We start from the raw sequence: 15,716 nt of genomic DNA on the forward strand, positions 1-15,716 counted from the left end.
TGTTATTTTCTGGAATTTTTTTTTTCTACTTTTGTCTGTCATAGTTGAAGTGTACCTATGATAAATTACATTCCTCATCTTTTTAAGTGGGAGAACTTGCACAATTGGTGGCTGACTAAATACTTTTTTGCCCCACTGTGTATATATATATATATATATATATATATATATATATATATATATATACTGCTAAAAAAAATTAAGGGAACACTAAAATAACACATCCTAGATCTGAATGACTGAAATACATTTTTCTTTACATAGTTGAATGTGCTGACAACAAAAATCACACATTATCAATGGAAATCAAATTTATCAACCCATGGAGGTCTGGATTTGGAGTCACACTCAAAATTAAAGTGTAAAACCACACTACAGGCTGATCTAACTTTGATGTAATGTCCTTAAAACAAGTCAAAAGGAGGCTCAGTAGTTTGTGGCCTCCACGTACCTGTATGACCTCCCTACAATGCCTGGGCATGCTCCTGATGAGGTTGTGGATGGTCTCCTGAGGGATCTCCTCCCAGACCTGGACTAAAGCATCCGCCAACTCCTGGACAGTCTGTGGTGCGCCGTGGCGTTGGTGGATGGAGGGAGACATGATGTCCCAGATGTGCTCAATTGGATTCAGATCTGGGGAACGGGCGGGCCAGTCCATAGCGTCAATGCCTTCCTCTTGCAGGAACTGCTGACACACTCCAGCCACATGAGGTCTAGCATTGTCTTGCATTAGGAGGAACTCTGGGCCAACCGCACCAGCATATGGTCTCACAAGGGGTCTGAGGATCTCATCTCGGTACCTAATGGCAGTCAGGCTACCTCTTGCGAGCACATGGAGGGCTGTGCGGCCCCCCCCCCAAAGAAATGCCACCCACACCATGACTGACCCACCGCCAAACCGGTCATGCTGGAGGATGTTGCAGGCAGCAGAATGTTCTCCACGGCATCTCCAGACTCTCTCACGTCTGTCACGTGCTCAGTGTGAACCTGCTTTCATCCGTGAAGAGCATAGTGCGCCAGTGGTGTTCTCTGGCAAATGCCAAACGTCCTGCACGGTGTTGGGCTGTAAGCACCTGTGGACGTCAGGCCCTCATACCACCCTCATGGAGTCTGTTTCTGACGTTTGAGCAGACACATGCACATTTGTGGCCTGCTGGCGGTCATTTTGCAGGGCTCTGGCAGTGCTCCTCCTTGCACAAAGGCGGAGGTAGTGGTCCTGCTGCTGGGTTGTTGCCCTCCTACGGCCTCCTCCACGCCTCCTGATGTACTGGCCTGTCTCCTGGTAGCTCCTCCATGCTCTGACACTACGCTGACAGACACAGCAAACCTTCTTGCCACAGCTCGCATTGATGTGCTATCCTGGATGAGCTGCACTACCTGAGCCACTTGTGTGGGTTGTAGACTCCGTCTCATGCTACCACTAGAGTGAAAGCACCGCCAGCATTCAAAAGTGACCAAAGCATCAGCCAGGAAGCATAGGAACTGAGAAGTGGTCTGTGGTCCCCACCTGCAGAACCACTCCTTTATTGGGGGTGTCTTGCTAATTGCCTATAATTTCTACCTGTTGTCTATTCCATTTGCACAACAGCATGTGAAATGTGTTGTCAATCAGTGTTGCTTCCTAAGTGGACAGTTTGATTTCACAGAAGTGTGATTGACTTGGAGTTACATTGTGTTGTTTAAGTGTTCCCTTTATTTTTTTGAGCAGTGTATATATTTACACAAGTATTCAGACCCTTTACTCAGTACTTTGTTGAAGCACCTTTAGGAGTGATTCCGGCCTCGAGGCTTCTTGGGTATGACGCTACAAGCTTGGCACTCCTGTATTTGGGGAGTTTCTCCTATTCTTCTCTGCAGATCCTCAAGCGCTTTCAGGAGGGATGGGGAGCGTCGCTGCATAACTATTTTCAGGTTTCTCCAGAGATGTTTAAGTCCGGGCTCTGGCTGGGCTGCTCAAGGACACCGAGACTTGTCCCGAAGCCACTCCTGCGTTGTCATGGCTGTGTGTATAGGGTCATTGTCCTTTTTTTTTTTGGAAGGTGATCTTTCGCCCCAGTCTGAGGTCCTGAGCTCTCTGCAGGTTTTAATCAAGGATATCTCTGTACTTTGCACTGTTCATCTTTCCCTTGATCCTGACTTGTTTCCTAGTCCCTGCTGCTGAAAAACATCCCCACAACATGATGCTGCCACCACCATGCTTCACCATAGGGATGGTACCAGGTTTCCTCCAGACGTGACGCTTGATATTCAGGCCAAATAGTTAAATCTTGGTTTCATCAGACCATAGAAACTTGTTTTTCGTGGTCAGAGTCTTTAGGTGCCTTTTGGGAAACTCCAAATGGGCTGTCATGTGCCTGTTTACTGAGGAGTGGCTTCGTTTTTGGCCACTCTACCAAAAAGGCCTGATTGGTGGAGTGCTGCAGAGATGGTTATCCTTCTGGAAGGTTCTCCCATAGCCATAGAGGAACTCTGGAGCTCTGTCAGAGTGACCATCAGGTTCTTGGTCACCTCCCTGACCAAGGCCCTTCTCCACCGATTGCTCAGGTTGGCCAGCTCTAGGAAGAGTCTTGGTGGTTCCAAACATCTTCCATTTAAGAATGATGGATGCCACTATGTTCTTGGGGATCTTCAATGCTGACAATTTTTTTTGTGTACCCTTCCCCAGGTCTGTGAATCAACACAATCTTGTCTTGGTGCTCTACGGACAATTCCTCCGACCTCATTGCTTGGTTTTTGCACAGCCAGGTGGGACATTTTTTTTGTGTGTGCGCCTTTCTAAATCATGTCCAATCAATTTAATTTACCACAGGTGGACTTCAATCATGTTGTAGAAACCTCTCAAGGATGAACAATGGAAACAGGATGCACCTGAACTGAATTTTGTGTCACATAGCAAAAGATCTGACTATGTAAACAAGGTTTTTATTTTTTTTAAATTGTCTTTGCTTTTTTTTTATAATAATGACAATTACAACAATACTGAATTAACATATATTTTAACTTAATATAATACATCAATACAATCAATTTAGCCTCAAATAAATAAATAAATAAACATGTACAATTTGGTTTAAATAATGCAAAAACAAAGTGTTGGAGAAGAATGTAAAAGCGCAATATGTGCTGTAAGAAAGCTAACATTTCAGTTCCTTGCTCAGAACATGAACATATGAAAGCTGGTGGTTCATTTTAACATGAGTCTTCAATATTCCCAGGTAAGAAGTTTTAGGTTGTAGTTATTATAGGACTATTTCTCTCTATACGATTTGAATTTCATTAACCTTTGACTATTGGATGTCCTTATAGGCACTTTAGTATTGCCAGTGTAACAGTAAAGCTTCCGCTCTTCCCTGGGCTCGAACCAGGAACACAACGACAACAGCCACCCGAGAAGCAGCGTTACTCATGCAGCGCAAGGAAACAACCACCCCAAGGCTCAGAGCGAGTGACGTTTGAAACGCTGTTAACGCGCGCTAACTAGCTAGCCATTTCACTTCGGTTACACCAGCCTCATCTCGGGAGTTGATAGGCTTGAAGTCATAAACAGCGCAATGCTTGACACGCAACGAAAAGCTGCTCGCAAAACGCACGAAAGTGCTGTTTGAATGAATGTTTACTCGCCTGCTTCTGCCTACCACCGCTCAGTCAGATACTTAGATGCTTGTATGCTCAGTCAGATTATATGCAACGCAGGACACGCTAGATAATATCTAGTAATATCATCAACCATGTGTAGTTAATATCTAGTAATATCATCAACCATGTGTAGTTAACTTGTGATTATGATAGTTTTTTTATAAGATAAGTTTAATGCTAGCTAGCAACTTACCTTGGCTTACTGCATTCGAGTAACAGGCAGTGTCCTTGTGGAGTGCAACGAGAGAGAGGCAGGTTATTATTGCGTTAACTGTAAGTTTGCAAGATTGGATCCCCCGAGCTGATAAGGTGAAAATCTGTCGTTCTGCCCCTGAACGAGACGGTTAACCCACTGTTTCTTAGGCAGTCATTGAAAATAAGAATGTGTTCTTAACTGACTTGTCTAGTTAAATAAAGGTGTAAAAAAAATGGGCCAAATCGGTGTACAAAAATACAGATTTTCCGATTATGAAAACTTAATCGGCCATTCCGATTTAATCGGTCGACCTCTACTGTATATAGAATAACATGGCTAAATACAGGGAGTAACAGAACCAAGTTGATATGTAGGTGAATGAGGTAATTGAGGTAGCGATGTACTGTACGTATAGTTAGGGGTCAATTGACTAGCAGCGGCTTATGGGGCCTAAAGTTTTAGTAATGGGGGGAATCAATCGTTACAAATTACAATATTTTTGGACGACATTGATATTTGACTCAAGTATTCTTTTTTTAGCTAATCGTCTACCTGCGCCAAAACTCCTGTATTTTCATCCTATAGCTTGATCTCAAGATTATTTTTAAATACTGAGCCAATGTTTTTAGCGCGTTTATTTCCGACTGAAACTCATTTTTCCCATTCTCTCTCTCCTCTCTCTGTAGCATACATATAGTGAGCAATATGTTTGGAACATCAAATCGCAATACATATAGAATCATGAGAGTTTCAATACATATGCTACTGGCATCTAAGTATCGTGATAATATCTTATCGAAAGGTCCCTGGCAGTTCCCAGCCCTATTGGTTATGTGGGCAAAGAAGCATTTTTGATCAAATTGGGAAATGACAAATTCATCCTGTTTCTTGCAATTATCTGTTAGCGAAATATATTCTCTAACCGCTAGTTTCATAATTACCATTATATTGATAGGGGTGTTCCGATCAGTCATATAGATCACATTTGACGTTAACCTGTCAGTTCTGCATTTGCGTGCCCTGACGTCAGGGCCGGTCCTCAGCGGGGCAGTTATCTGCACCTCTCTCACAGTAAACTCACCCACTGAGCAAGTGTGAATGGGAACGTCTCAAAAGGATTTTCATGGAGCTGACTCATTGGAGGCATTTCCTGCAATTGCTTGCAGTCCATCTTGGGTGTTTTATTTTTTAGCTTCTCTTTTTCTTGTTTTTGTTACAGCTTGCATGACTACATTTCAGTGTCTGACTATCTCTGCTGCTTTGCTTTAATTTTGGTATTGACGTTCAGGAGGTTTTCACTGGTCTTAAGCTTTGGGATTCTTTCCTCAAGTGTGTGTGTGTGTGATGTTGTTTGTTTATTTATATATATATATATATATATAACCAGACGTTGTCCTTCAGTCTTAAGTAATCCCTAGAACCTTCCCAGATTCAGGTTGAATAAGCTCCAGAATATGACCATTTTGTCTTTCGCACTGTTAAGGAGTTGTTGACACAGCCTAGCCCAGGGCTATTTAACTATATTCTTACGGGGGCCAGATGTGTTTAAAAAAAAAAAAAAAAGTGAATTGCAGGCAGGCCAGACATTTTCCACATGCAGTTATTCTTCGAAGAAATGTATTAAAAAAAAGAAGCGCGAACCCACATACCAATAAAGCACTTTTCTTAAAATTAAAGTTGAGGGAGCTCAAACAACGTAAGTTGAGGTGCATCCAAAACATTTCTCACTGTAAAGAACGAGGCGCAGTGCTCGCTTACTATTTTAGCTATTAAAAGATAAGGATCCTTCCCTTTTTTTACTTCCAATTCTCCTCTAAAATGACACCCAAATCTAACTGACTGTAACTTGGGCCTTGAATCAAGGATTTTCTTGGTACCATTTGAAAGGAAACATATTTTTTTAGATTGTGGAATATAACATTAGATCTGGTAAAAGCTTACAGAAAGAAAACTATCTTTATACAAAAAAAATACAAATCTTTCAAATGCAAGAGAAAGGCCATAATGTATTATTCCAGCCCAGCTGCAATTTAGAATTGCAGTGTGCATAGGTTGACTGATCAAATGAACCATTGCATTTATGTTCAAAATGTTGTCAAGACTGTCCAAATATGCCTAATTTGTTAATTAATAACTTCATGTTCAAAACTGTGCACTCTCCTCAAACAATAGCATGATATTATTTCACGAGTAGCTACTGTAAATTGGACTGTGCAGTAAGATTAACATGAATTTAAACTTTCTGCCAATATCGGATGTTTATGTCCTGGGAAATGTTCTTGTTACTTACAACCTCAGGCTAATGTTATGTCAGCTCAACCGTCCCGTGGAAGGGACACCGATCCCGAAGAAGTTTAAAGATAATTTTAAAATGACCATCTGAAAACCTAAGCATCTCAATAAATAACACAAACGTATGTCAAATCAGGTCATGCCAAATTCCGGTCTGAAGGAACTATTCTTTGAATTAATTTCCCTCAGTCATTAGGTGTGTCTTACATTTTCTTTCTCACACTCCCTTCTAACGAGTATTTGTGAGTCTGAGGGAAACAGAAGGCAAATGTGTTCCTGAGTCGTAGAGTTCAGGAATGGGGTCATAATATTTTAGTTTAAACTGTTCAAATGTTATATTATATTCATATGAACAAAAATAGACTCTAGAAACTACACTATAGACAACCACCAAAGTACTTGTCATTTTGGCACTGAATGTCCGTATTTTGGCAGGGATGTTTTTTCAGGTCTTTTTTCAAATTAATTTTCAAAATTGATCACAGGGCTAAATTAGTAAATGGGCTGTATCTGGGCTGCCAGTAGAATAGCCCTGGCCTTAAGACTGCAGAGGAATGCAGTCTTGAGACGAATCTCCTCCGTTAGAGCCCAGCTTGATCCACAGCCCAAGATTTACAAAACCTCAGTTTGTTCAGCGTGTTTTGCCTCCCTCCAGTTTCTTGCAGGTGAGGGTTGTCTATTTGGATTGGTTAGCTCTTAATTGGGTCAAGCCCAGCTTAAGCCAAACAGAGGTCCTCTGTCAAACAAAGTTAGCCGCCAAAGTCCTTGACATTAACTGCGCAAGTTCATCCTATGCCCAAAAAAGGTACAGAAAAAACAACTTTGCGGCCTCTCCCCACCCCTCCATTTGCCTCAAGCTAATATAAGCCCAATGTACGTCAGGAAGCCAGAAAGATACATTCACCTATAAATAATGGGGGTGAGTGGAGAGTAATGGCAGGGGTTTGGATTAGATTTTTGGCAATGCACAGACTGCTGCTCTACTCTTTTCTCAAACTGAGATACCTAGCTGAATCCCACTCTCCTTTTGTCAGGTGGGAATTCTCACCAACTGCCTTTTAGCCAATTGTAGTCATGGTCGTTTTGGAGTGGCAGGTGGTGCATCCAGTCTATTCGCAGCTTAGAGAGCCACAGCTGGTCGGAGCTGGTCTGAGCTGGTTGCCCAATGGGGCAGCCCAGTGGCAGAAGTTCAAAAAAGCACTTGGCTCTTGTCAATATGCCAAGCAGCAACTGTCTTTAAATTGGACCGTGGATTCTGTCTTTAAGAGAAAGTTAACTTCTAATTAAGACTGTCTTTTTTTTCCATTTTTAATCTGTGTTGGCTATGTATTTCAACAAGGCCAGAGCTACTGGTTAAGGAGAAGGAGGATGCTTCTTAATATGCATATCACTATAGTGAAGTAGATTTACCACACACACACACAAATCAAATCAAATCAAATTTATTTATATAGCCCTTCGTACATCAGCTGATATCTCAAAGTGCTGTACAGAAACCCAGCCTAAAACCCCAAACAGCAAACAATGCAGGTGTAAAAGCACAGGGGCTACACACACACACACACACACACACACACACACACACACACACACACAGAGTTTGGCTACACATTTAATAGGGTGCATTTTAGTTGGCACGGATGGAAAGTCCTATCACATCTGCTGTGGTCCAATGGGGACTGGAGAAAGCCCCCCATTTGATTGGTCCCAGGGGCCAATTCCCTCATAACCGTTTAAGTTTAAAATGGCGCTGTGACCATCTGAGAATAAAGTGGCTAACATAGCCAGGAATGGCTGATTTTTGGGATTCCTAGTGCAATGTCATCCATTGTTTCACTCTCCAATCTGAACATATCAGGCCATTAACAGTTGTTTATAAGCCCAGCTGCTGCCCTTGGTGGAGTCACAGACAATATTATGATCGAAGTGTTTATCATTTGTGGCATTTTATTCTGAATCATTTTGCAGTAGTGTGTGTATGTAGATATGTATGTGTGTGTGTAGATATGTGTGTGTGTGTGTGTGTATATATATGTGTGTAGGTTGCTTTGATTCTATACAGTTATGGTACGATATGAAAATGTTGAGTTGCAAATTTATTTGCATGTGCATTTTGTCCTGCTGGTTAGTACTTGGCCTGTAAAATGCCTAATGGCTACTCATACAGAAGCAGCTAACTCATTAAATAACTTTTTAACATATCTGGTGCAACAAATTGTGCTACACTTGTGCTACACTTGACATCTGTGGACAGATTGCTTCAGAGTCTAACCCACTTTGTGTGTCTGCCTGCATTAGCCATTTTTGCTTGTCTGTCCTCGCACTTCAAGGTTCCAATGGTGGCACTCTACCCCCCTTTCCATCAGCAATCCCCCCTCCCCCCTCGCCACTGGGAACAGCGCTCGATTGGCTCAGTGCTATTTGAATGAACAAGGCCCCCTCCATTCCCTCTCCTCTCCCTCCCTGCCTTCTCAAACACCCTCAGCTCTCGTCTCTATTTATAGCCCTAGCCCCGCCCCTCCCCTGCCACTCGGCAGCTATTTCCAGCCGCCCTGAGCAGCCCAGTCTGTTTGTAAACTCAGTACCGCTCCTCTTCTACCTCTGTGATCTGCAACACAGTGGGGGGGGTAGAAGTTACTGGAAAAATAAATGAACAAATGAAAAAAATAAAAGGAGATCTAGGCTAGAGGACAACCCCTTTTTTCGAAAGACGCTGCAGGTTTTAATTCGTCTACCACTGGTTGAGGTGATGGGTGGTTCTGGCACGTTCTGACTGCTTTCTCCTCTGGCAGATGCAGAGTGCAGCAGCGCTGCCTTTGCGACGAGAACGAGGAGGACACGCTGCAATAGGAGGAGAGACAAGGAGGTTAACATTCAATGCTGTCAACAAAAGTCTACCTCCCGAACACCGTCTACACAACCTCCTAGTGATCTATTTTCAGCTTCACTCTCTCTCCCCCTCTTCTCTATCTCGCTCCTCCTTCTCACTCTCCTCTCGCCATTCGCTGATCTCTCCCGTGGCGCTCTCAGATCTTCGCCGACACGGTGACAGCCAGACTATTGAGCTGACTGTGTCCACGTCTACTCTGCTTGCGACACAGACGACTGGTGCTTTTTGGATGAAATTCGCAGACTTTTTTTTTTGTGTGTGCTGCCTGCTATTTATTTTCCCCAGCTTGACAGTTTTTCATGCGTGGTGTTTTGAGAAGGCTATGTAACTCTAAGAGGGCGGTGTGTATTTTAACTTTGCTCCTCTGAGTGGTTCAGTGCTGGTCTACTCGCCTCTGGCCAAACTACTTGTTTTGTTTCTTCTGTAGCCTTTGCTGGGAACATCTCTCACTGTTCACTTGGAGACACTACAGTTCTGTTTGAGCCATGGAACTTCAAGGATCTCTCTCCATCAGTAGTTTCATCTCTAGAAGAGGAATTCTGGAGTTTTCTTTAAAGATCTAAGAGGGATTTTGCAGTGTTCACCTCATCTAGTCCAAGGTTTTCTCTCATTTTCTGCTAACTTATACTTGACTGGATAGTGTTAAAAAAAATAAAAAATCCCATATGTGTTGGAAGGACACCCTTGCACTGGCATGCTTTTAAGGCCCACCGTGCCGGGGCTGTGCGCAATGTTGCAGACTATCTATGAGACCGAGTCCTGCTTCTCCTCAGACGCCGTGTCCAGCAGGGAGCAACCTCTGGAACTGCTGCCCCAGTCCCAGGTGTCTGCCATGCCCAGTGCTGGTGAGTCATGCAGGGGGTTGAGGGCAGGGGGTGGGTGCATGTCTGAGCACCTGAGAGGATGTCATTTTTTTTGTAGGACTGTTGTGACTAGAGGTGTAGTGTTTTTGTCTGTCACCCCATGTTATTGTTGAGGCTGCCTTTGAGTGAAGGACTTTTTAAAAGGAATGCATAGAAACTGACTACGGCCACTCAAGTTTTGGACTCTGTCTTCTACAGCTTCTATGTCCTAGTGTGCGCTGAGAGGATGGGGGGATGGATTTACTGCTCACCCGTGCTTAAATCAACAGAGCAGAACGGCTATAGAGCAGCATGTGGGTGGTTCTCTTGCATATGCTCCCCTTGTTTACCCGACACCTGTTCAAATAAGTGGATGTGCGCATTTCCTTTGGTTTTCTAACCTTCATGAATTGTCCCGCTGGCACTGCCCTTGGTACGGTTAATTTGTGAAAAACATGACCGGATAGTGCTAACATTTGGTAATGGTGATTTAGTCATGTTTTAAAGAGCTATTAGAATCTGGGACAATACCTTTTTGGGGACTTTACCTGGTTTGTGTTTTCCTGTAAAATAGGTCATAGATGGATGGCTAGGCAAAGGCTGTTTCTTTAAATAAGGTGTTTCCTATTACAACAATGAGCATACGTGTTCTATCGTGTCAAGGACTATGCTCAAGATAAAGTTGGCGCTAGTAAAGGGGGGAAAAAGTAGTGAGTTTACAAAATGCACCAAGGTTTTTCTGCTCTGACTGTCTTGACACCTTGTACTTTAATCCTGTGAAAAGTTTTAGTAACTTTAGTAGAATTTCCCTCGACGTGTGAGGTGCTACTGAAGGTGTTTTTGCTCAGGTTTGTAAATGCCAGCCTGTTACAACAACTGGACCCTGTGAAGGGAGGTCTTTGTTGCCCACTGAGACGCAGTAGACGAGTCCTTAACACGTAACATGTTTATTAAAAAGCTCCACCATCAAGACCACAGGAAATAAAGTAATGCCAGGTCCTTTGATCGGCTCAACCAGGATCATAAAGTGACGGGGACCTGACCTGCGGCAACACTGGTTAACCTCCACCGGAAGCTTCCTGGCTGCACCTGTTTTTAGCAGTGTTACCGTTGCTCAGTCCAGACAGGTTTTATGATGATCCAACCTCACACGATATCAGTGGTTTCCTCGTATGATAAATCTGTAAATGTTACTGTTTCTCCAGACAGACACTACCGTTCAAAAGTTTGGGGTCGCTTAGAAATGTCCTTGTTTTTGAAGAAAAGCCAAGCAAATTGTCTATTAAAATAACATGAAATAGATCAGAAATACAGTGTAGACATTGTTAATGTTGTCCATTTCTATTGTAGCTGGAAACGGTGGAATTAATTTTCATTGAATATCTACATAGGCCTACAGAGGCCCATTATCAGCAATCACTCCTGTGTTCCAATGACACGTTGTAAGCTAATCCTAGCTTATCATTGTAAAAGGCTAATTGATCATTAGAACACCCTTTTGCAATTATGTTAGCACAGCTGAAAACTGTTCTGATTTTAAAGAAGCAATAAAACTGTCCTTCTTTAGACTAGTTGAGTATCTGCAGCATCAGCATTTGTGGGTTCGATTTACAGGCTCAAAATGGCCAGAAACATAGAACTTTCTTCTGAAACTCGTCAGTCTATTCTTGTTCTGAGAAATTAAGGCTATTCTATGTGAGAAATTGCCAAGAAACTGAAGATCTCGTACAACGCTGTGTACTACTCCCTTCACAGAACAGAGCAAACGGGCTCTAACCAGAATAGAAAGAGTAGCGGGAGAACCGGTGCACAACTGAGCAAGAGGACAAGTACATTAGTGTCTAGTTTGACAAACCGATGCCTCACAAGTCCTCAACTGGCAGCTTCATGAAATAGTACCCGCAAAACACCAGTGTCAACGTCAACAGCGAAGAGGCGAGACTGGGATGCTGGCCTTCTAGGCAGAGTTGCAAAGAAAAAGCCATATCTCAGACTGGCCAATGAAAAGATTACAATGGGCAAAAGAACCAATCTAAGTTTGAGGTGCTCGGATCACAAAGAACATTTGTGAGACGCAGAAAAAATAAAAAGATGCTGAGGAGAACTTGACGCCATCAAGCATGGTGGAGGCAATGTGACGGTCTGGGGGTGCGTTGATGGTAGTAAAGTGGGAGATTTGTACAGGGTAAAAGGGATCTTGAAGTAATGCTATCACTCCATTTTGCAACGCCATGCTGTTCCTTGTGGACGGCGCTTAATTGGAGCTAATTTCCTCCTACGACATGACAATGGCCCAAAGCACAGCTCCAAACTATGCAATAACTATTTAGGGAAGAAGTCGTCAGCTGGTATTCTAGCTGTGCTGGCCATTCCATTATAGTCACCGGATCTCAACCCTATTGAGCTGTTGTGGGAGCAGCTTGACCGTATGGTAAATATGTGCCCATCAAGTCAATCCAACTTGTGGGAGGTGCTTCAGGATGCATGGGGTGAAATCTCTTCAGATTACTTCAACAAATTGACAACTAGAATGCCAAAGGCCTGCAAGGCTGTAATTGCTGCAACTGGAGGATTCTTTCACGAAAGCAAAGTTTGAACACAATTATTATTCATTGTTATCTCAATTTAAAATCCTTATGTATAACCCTGTCAACTTCTTGACAATATTTCCTATTAATTTTGCAACTCATTTCATGTATGTTTTCATGGAAAACAAAGGACATTTCTAAGTGACCACAAACTTGTACGGTTGTGTATGATAATCCAACCTCCATGATATCAGTGACTTGAAGGGCTCCATAACTGGTGCTCACCATTCTAATCAGCTAGAGGTGAATCTATGCCCTTGCTCCTTCCATATGCCCTAACGTATTGAGACTAATCTGCCATTTACTCCATGATGTGAACTGTGGTTATATAAGTAGCAGGCGTACGACTGTCTACCCTATACCTTTTAATGGTTTGCCTTTGTTTCTGTGCCTGGTGTATTTGTTTGTGTGTAAGCTGCATGCAGTAAGCTGTTTTGTCACTGGAGAAAAAGTGTCATCAGGTGTGTGTGTGTGTGTGTGTGTGTGTGTTGGTTTGACTATCACTGTGGACAACAGATGGCTCTGTCTGATTTTAAGAGTGCATTCTAGTTTACAGGGAAAGGCTTTGTGCGACTGACGCTCAACCAGTGCAGTAGACTCTTGCTGCATATGGTAATTTATTTGTTTTTTTTGTGAGTAATTTTTACCCCCTTTTTATACCCAATCTCGTGATCACCATCTTCTCCCTGCAACTCCCCAATGGGCTCGTGAGAGGCGAAGGTCGGGTCATGCGTCCTCCAAAACATGACCCGCCAAGCCGTGCTTCTTAACACCTGCTCGCTTAACCCGGAAGCCAGCTTGCAAGCGCCCAGCCTGCTAGAAGTAGTCGCTTGAGCGAGAGGAGTCAATTTAAGCCTACCCCCCCCGGCCAAACTGTCCCCTAACCCTGACGATGCTTGGCCAATTGTGTGCCGCCCTACGGGACTCCCGGTCACGGCCGATTGTGACACAGCCTGGGAACGAACCCCAGGCCTTATTGACGCCGCAACACTGCGATGCAGTGCCGAAGACCGCTGCGACACTTTAGAGGCGTGGCAATATTTTGTATTAATCAAACCTTGGTTTAGATCATGGAAAAGCAGCACTTGCTGCTGCAGATCAGAGGGAATCATTTGGGATTAGATGGATTACAGATTTGCAACTGAATGGGTGACTGAATGAATTTGCAGCAACCAGATACCTGACCCTGTCAAACCTGCCGTTCTGTTTCAGACAAAAATCACACTGACATTCTTCAAAGAAAAAATCAATGATGAGTGAACTCCGTAGTCGGGTGGCAATTACAGCTAGGTGATAGGTGAGCTAAATAAACTAGATTGATTTGTCACTGGCTTGGTCTCCTGAAAATCCTCCTGTATTTATATAACTTGTTTATGCACACAAACTAGGCTACATGTCCTGTATTTTAAGAATCAGCATCAGAAATGTAATTGCGTGTTAAAGTAAATTTAAGAGATGTTCAGACTTATTCAATGTTTACTGTATTTCAAGTGATTTAACGGTAAACAGCACATTCTTCAGCACAACAATAACTCTTCAAATGTTTGTCACGAGCTCTTAACCAACAATGCCGTTAAAAGAAATAGTTAAAATATGTACTAAATAAAAAATCTAAAAGTAACACAAATTACAGGTTCGTAGAGGGGTACAGGTTTGTCAAGGTAATTTGTACATTGGGGTAAAGTGACTATGCATAGATAATAAGCAGCGAGTAGTAGCAGTGTAAAAACAAAGGGAGGTCAATGTAAATAGTCCGGGTGGCCATTTTGATTAGATGTTCAGCAGTCTTATGGCTTTGGGGTAGAAGCTGTTAATGTGGACCTGTTCGGCACTCCTTTTCCTGTAGTCCACGATCAGCTCCTTCGTCTTGCTAGACTTGGGAGCAGCATACACTTGGAGATCTGATATAGCTGATTTTGGCTTGGAGGTCTATATCATCATTAGGCTATATCATTGTATCACACCATGTGAAATCACTGGCATGCAAAAATGGATCTGTTTCTCCCTCCTGGTCATTTCACTTCAACATGACTTTCAGTAATCAGCCTGTGACTTCATTATGTTATCGCCCTCTTCCTGCAGCTGGCTGTCACCACCCTCCACTTTGCTGTGTACATCTGTACAGTGGTCAGAGGTCTATTCTCACTGGATGAGGTAGAACATTGATTTGTTCCAGTTTCTTTGAATGATGCTGCGGTGATGTCAACAAGGGATTGTTGGGGCTTATATGGGGCCAAGAACAAGGTCGCGAGGCCACAAAACACTTTCACAGTCATGCATTTTAACCAATTGGTTTAGTGGCACAAGGTGCTTTGTCACAGTTATGCCTCAGTCAGTAGTCACTACCTTGTAATTGTTCACTGCCTTGGTCCTCCTTTTGGCCCATTGGTCACAAAGTGATCACAGTAATCACGATGCAAATTGTACATATTTGAAAAACGTTCTTCTCAAAAAGACTCAATCAGGCTGAGAAGCTAATAGGCTCGTATTGAAACTTGAGTTCAGTTCTTGCCAACTCTGTCATGACTGTTGCAATCCAGCTATACAGTTGGAGCCCTTTTTTAAAGCCCTGCATGTTCTGAGCCTCTTGCTACGTCAAAACGGTTTTGGAGTTTGCAGATGTTTTTCTTAGAGCAGGTAATATGCTAGCACGAGGCTACGCACTGCAGCCAGCTGCTGGGGGCTGCCCACAACCCTCACTGCAACAGGGACCTGTAATTATGAGCAGGCAAGTGCAGACGTATGCGTCGGAACTGTGATCCAACCAGGAATCACTAGGGCCTTTCATGTGGTCCAGATCCTTATTGAGATGGAATGTTTGATAGTCCCGTTTACACCGACAATCCCTTTCTGAAACAACCCATGATCTCACCATTTAGCTCTCATTCTTCCACTCTATGCAGGCAAGGTACTAGGCATGGCTGGTTCCTTGGATATGATGATTGGTAGTTTGAATTGTAGCTAATTTAGTAGGCCTAATCTTTTTTAGAAATCCCTAATTTTAGTTTCAATATGCCATGCTCAAATTAGATGTGCCTTGTGATAGGCCTAATTAAAGGGTTGTCTTAAAGCCTCTTGTCGTTTAGTCATACTCTCCTTGATTTGTTGTGGTCCTTTTTCTGACGGATCCAAAATGGCTTATTTAGTCCCTTCAAACTGCATTATGAATCATATGGGGCCTTGGGTAACAGTTTTATGAATTTTGAATGTTCTGTGTATGTTTTCTGTTTCAAGATGGATACAAGAGTTATGTGAGGGGTAAAAATGTATGG

At 43.0% G+C, this 15,716-nt stretch overlaps 1 protein-coding gene across 5 annotated transcripts in view; it reads left to right on the top strand.

Moving 5' to 3' along the window:
- The window catches only part of hdac5 (histone deacetylase 5), an 86,781-nt gene that overhangs the window by 22,097 nt on the left and 48,968 nt on the right, over positions 1-15,716 (top strand). For 2 of the 5 annotated variants that reach the window (XM_035747639.2, XM_052491071.1), the window contains exon 1: positions 8,802-9,859. The exons of 2 other annotated variants lie outside the window; for them this stretch is intronic. In XM_035747639.2, the coding sequence (XP_035603532.1) occupies positions 9,709-9,859 (151 nt within the window). In that variant the 5' untranslated portion in view covers positions 8,802-9,708. Of the gene's footprint in view, positions 1-8,799; positions 9,860-15,716 lie in introns of those variants that run through there. One more of the 5 variants, XM_035747640.2, reaches the window with a different exon arrangement.

Source organism: Oncorhynchus keta, chromosome 32, assembly GCF_023373465.1.
Source record: "Oncorhynchus keta strain PuntledgeMale-10-30-2019 chromosome 32, Oket_V2, whole genome shotgun sequence".
Classification (NCBI taxonomy): domain Eukaryota; kingdom Metazoa; phylum Chordata; class Actinopteri; order Salmoniformes; family Salmonidae; genus Oncorhynchus; species Oncorhynchus keta.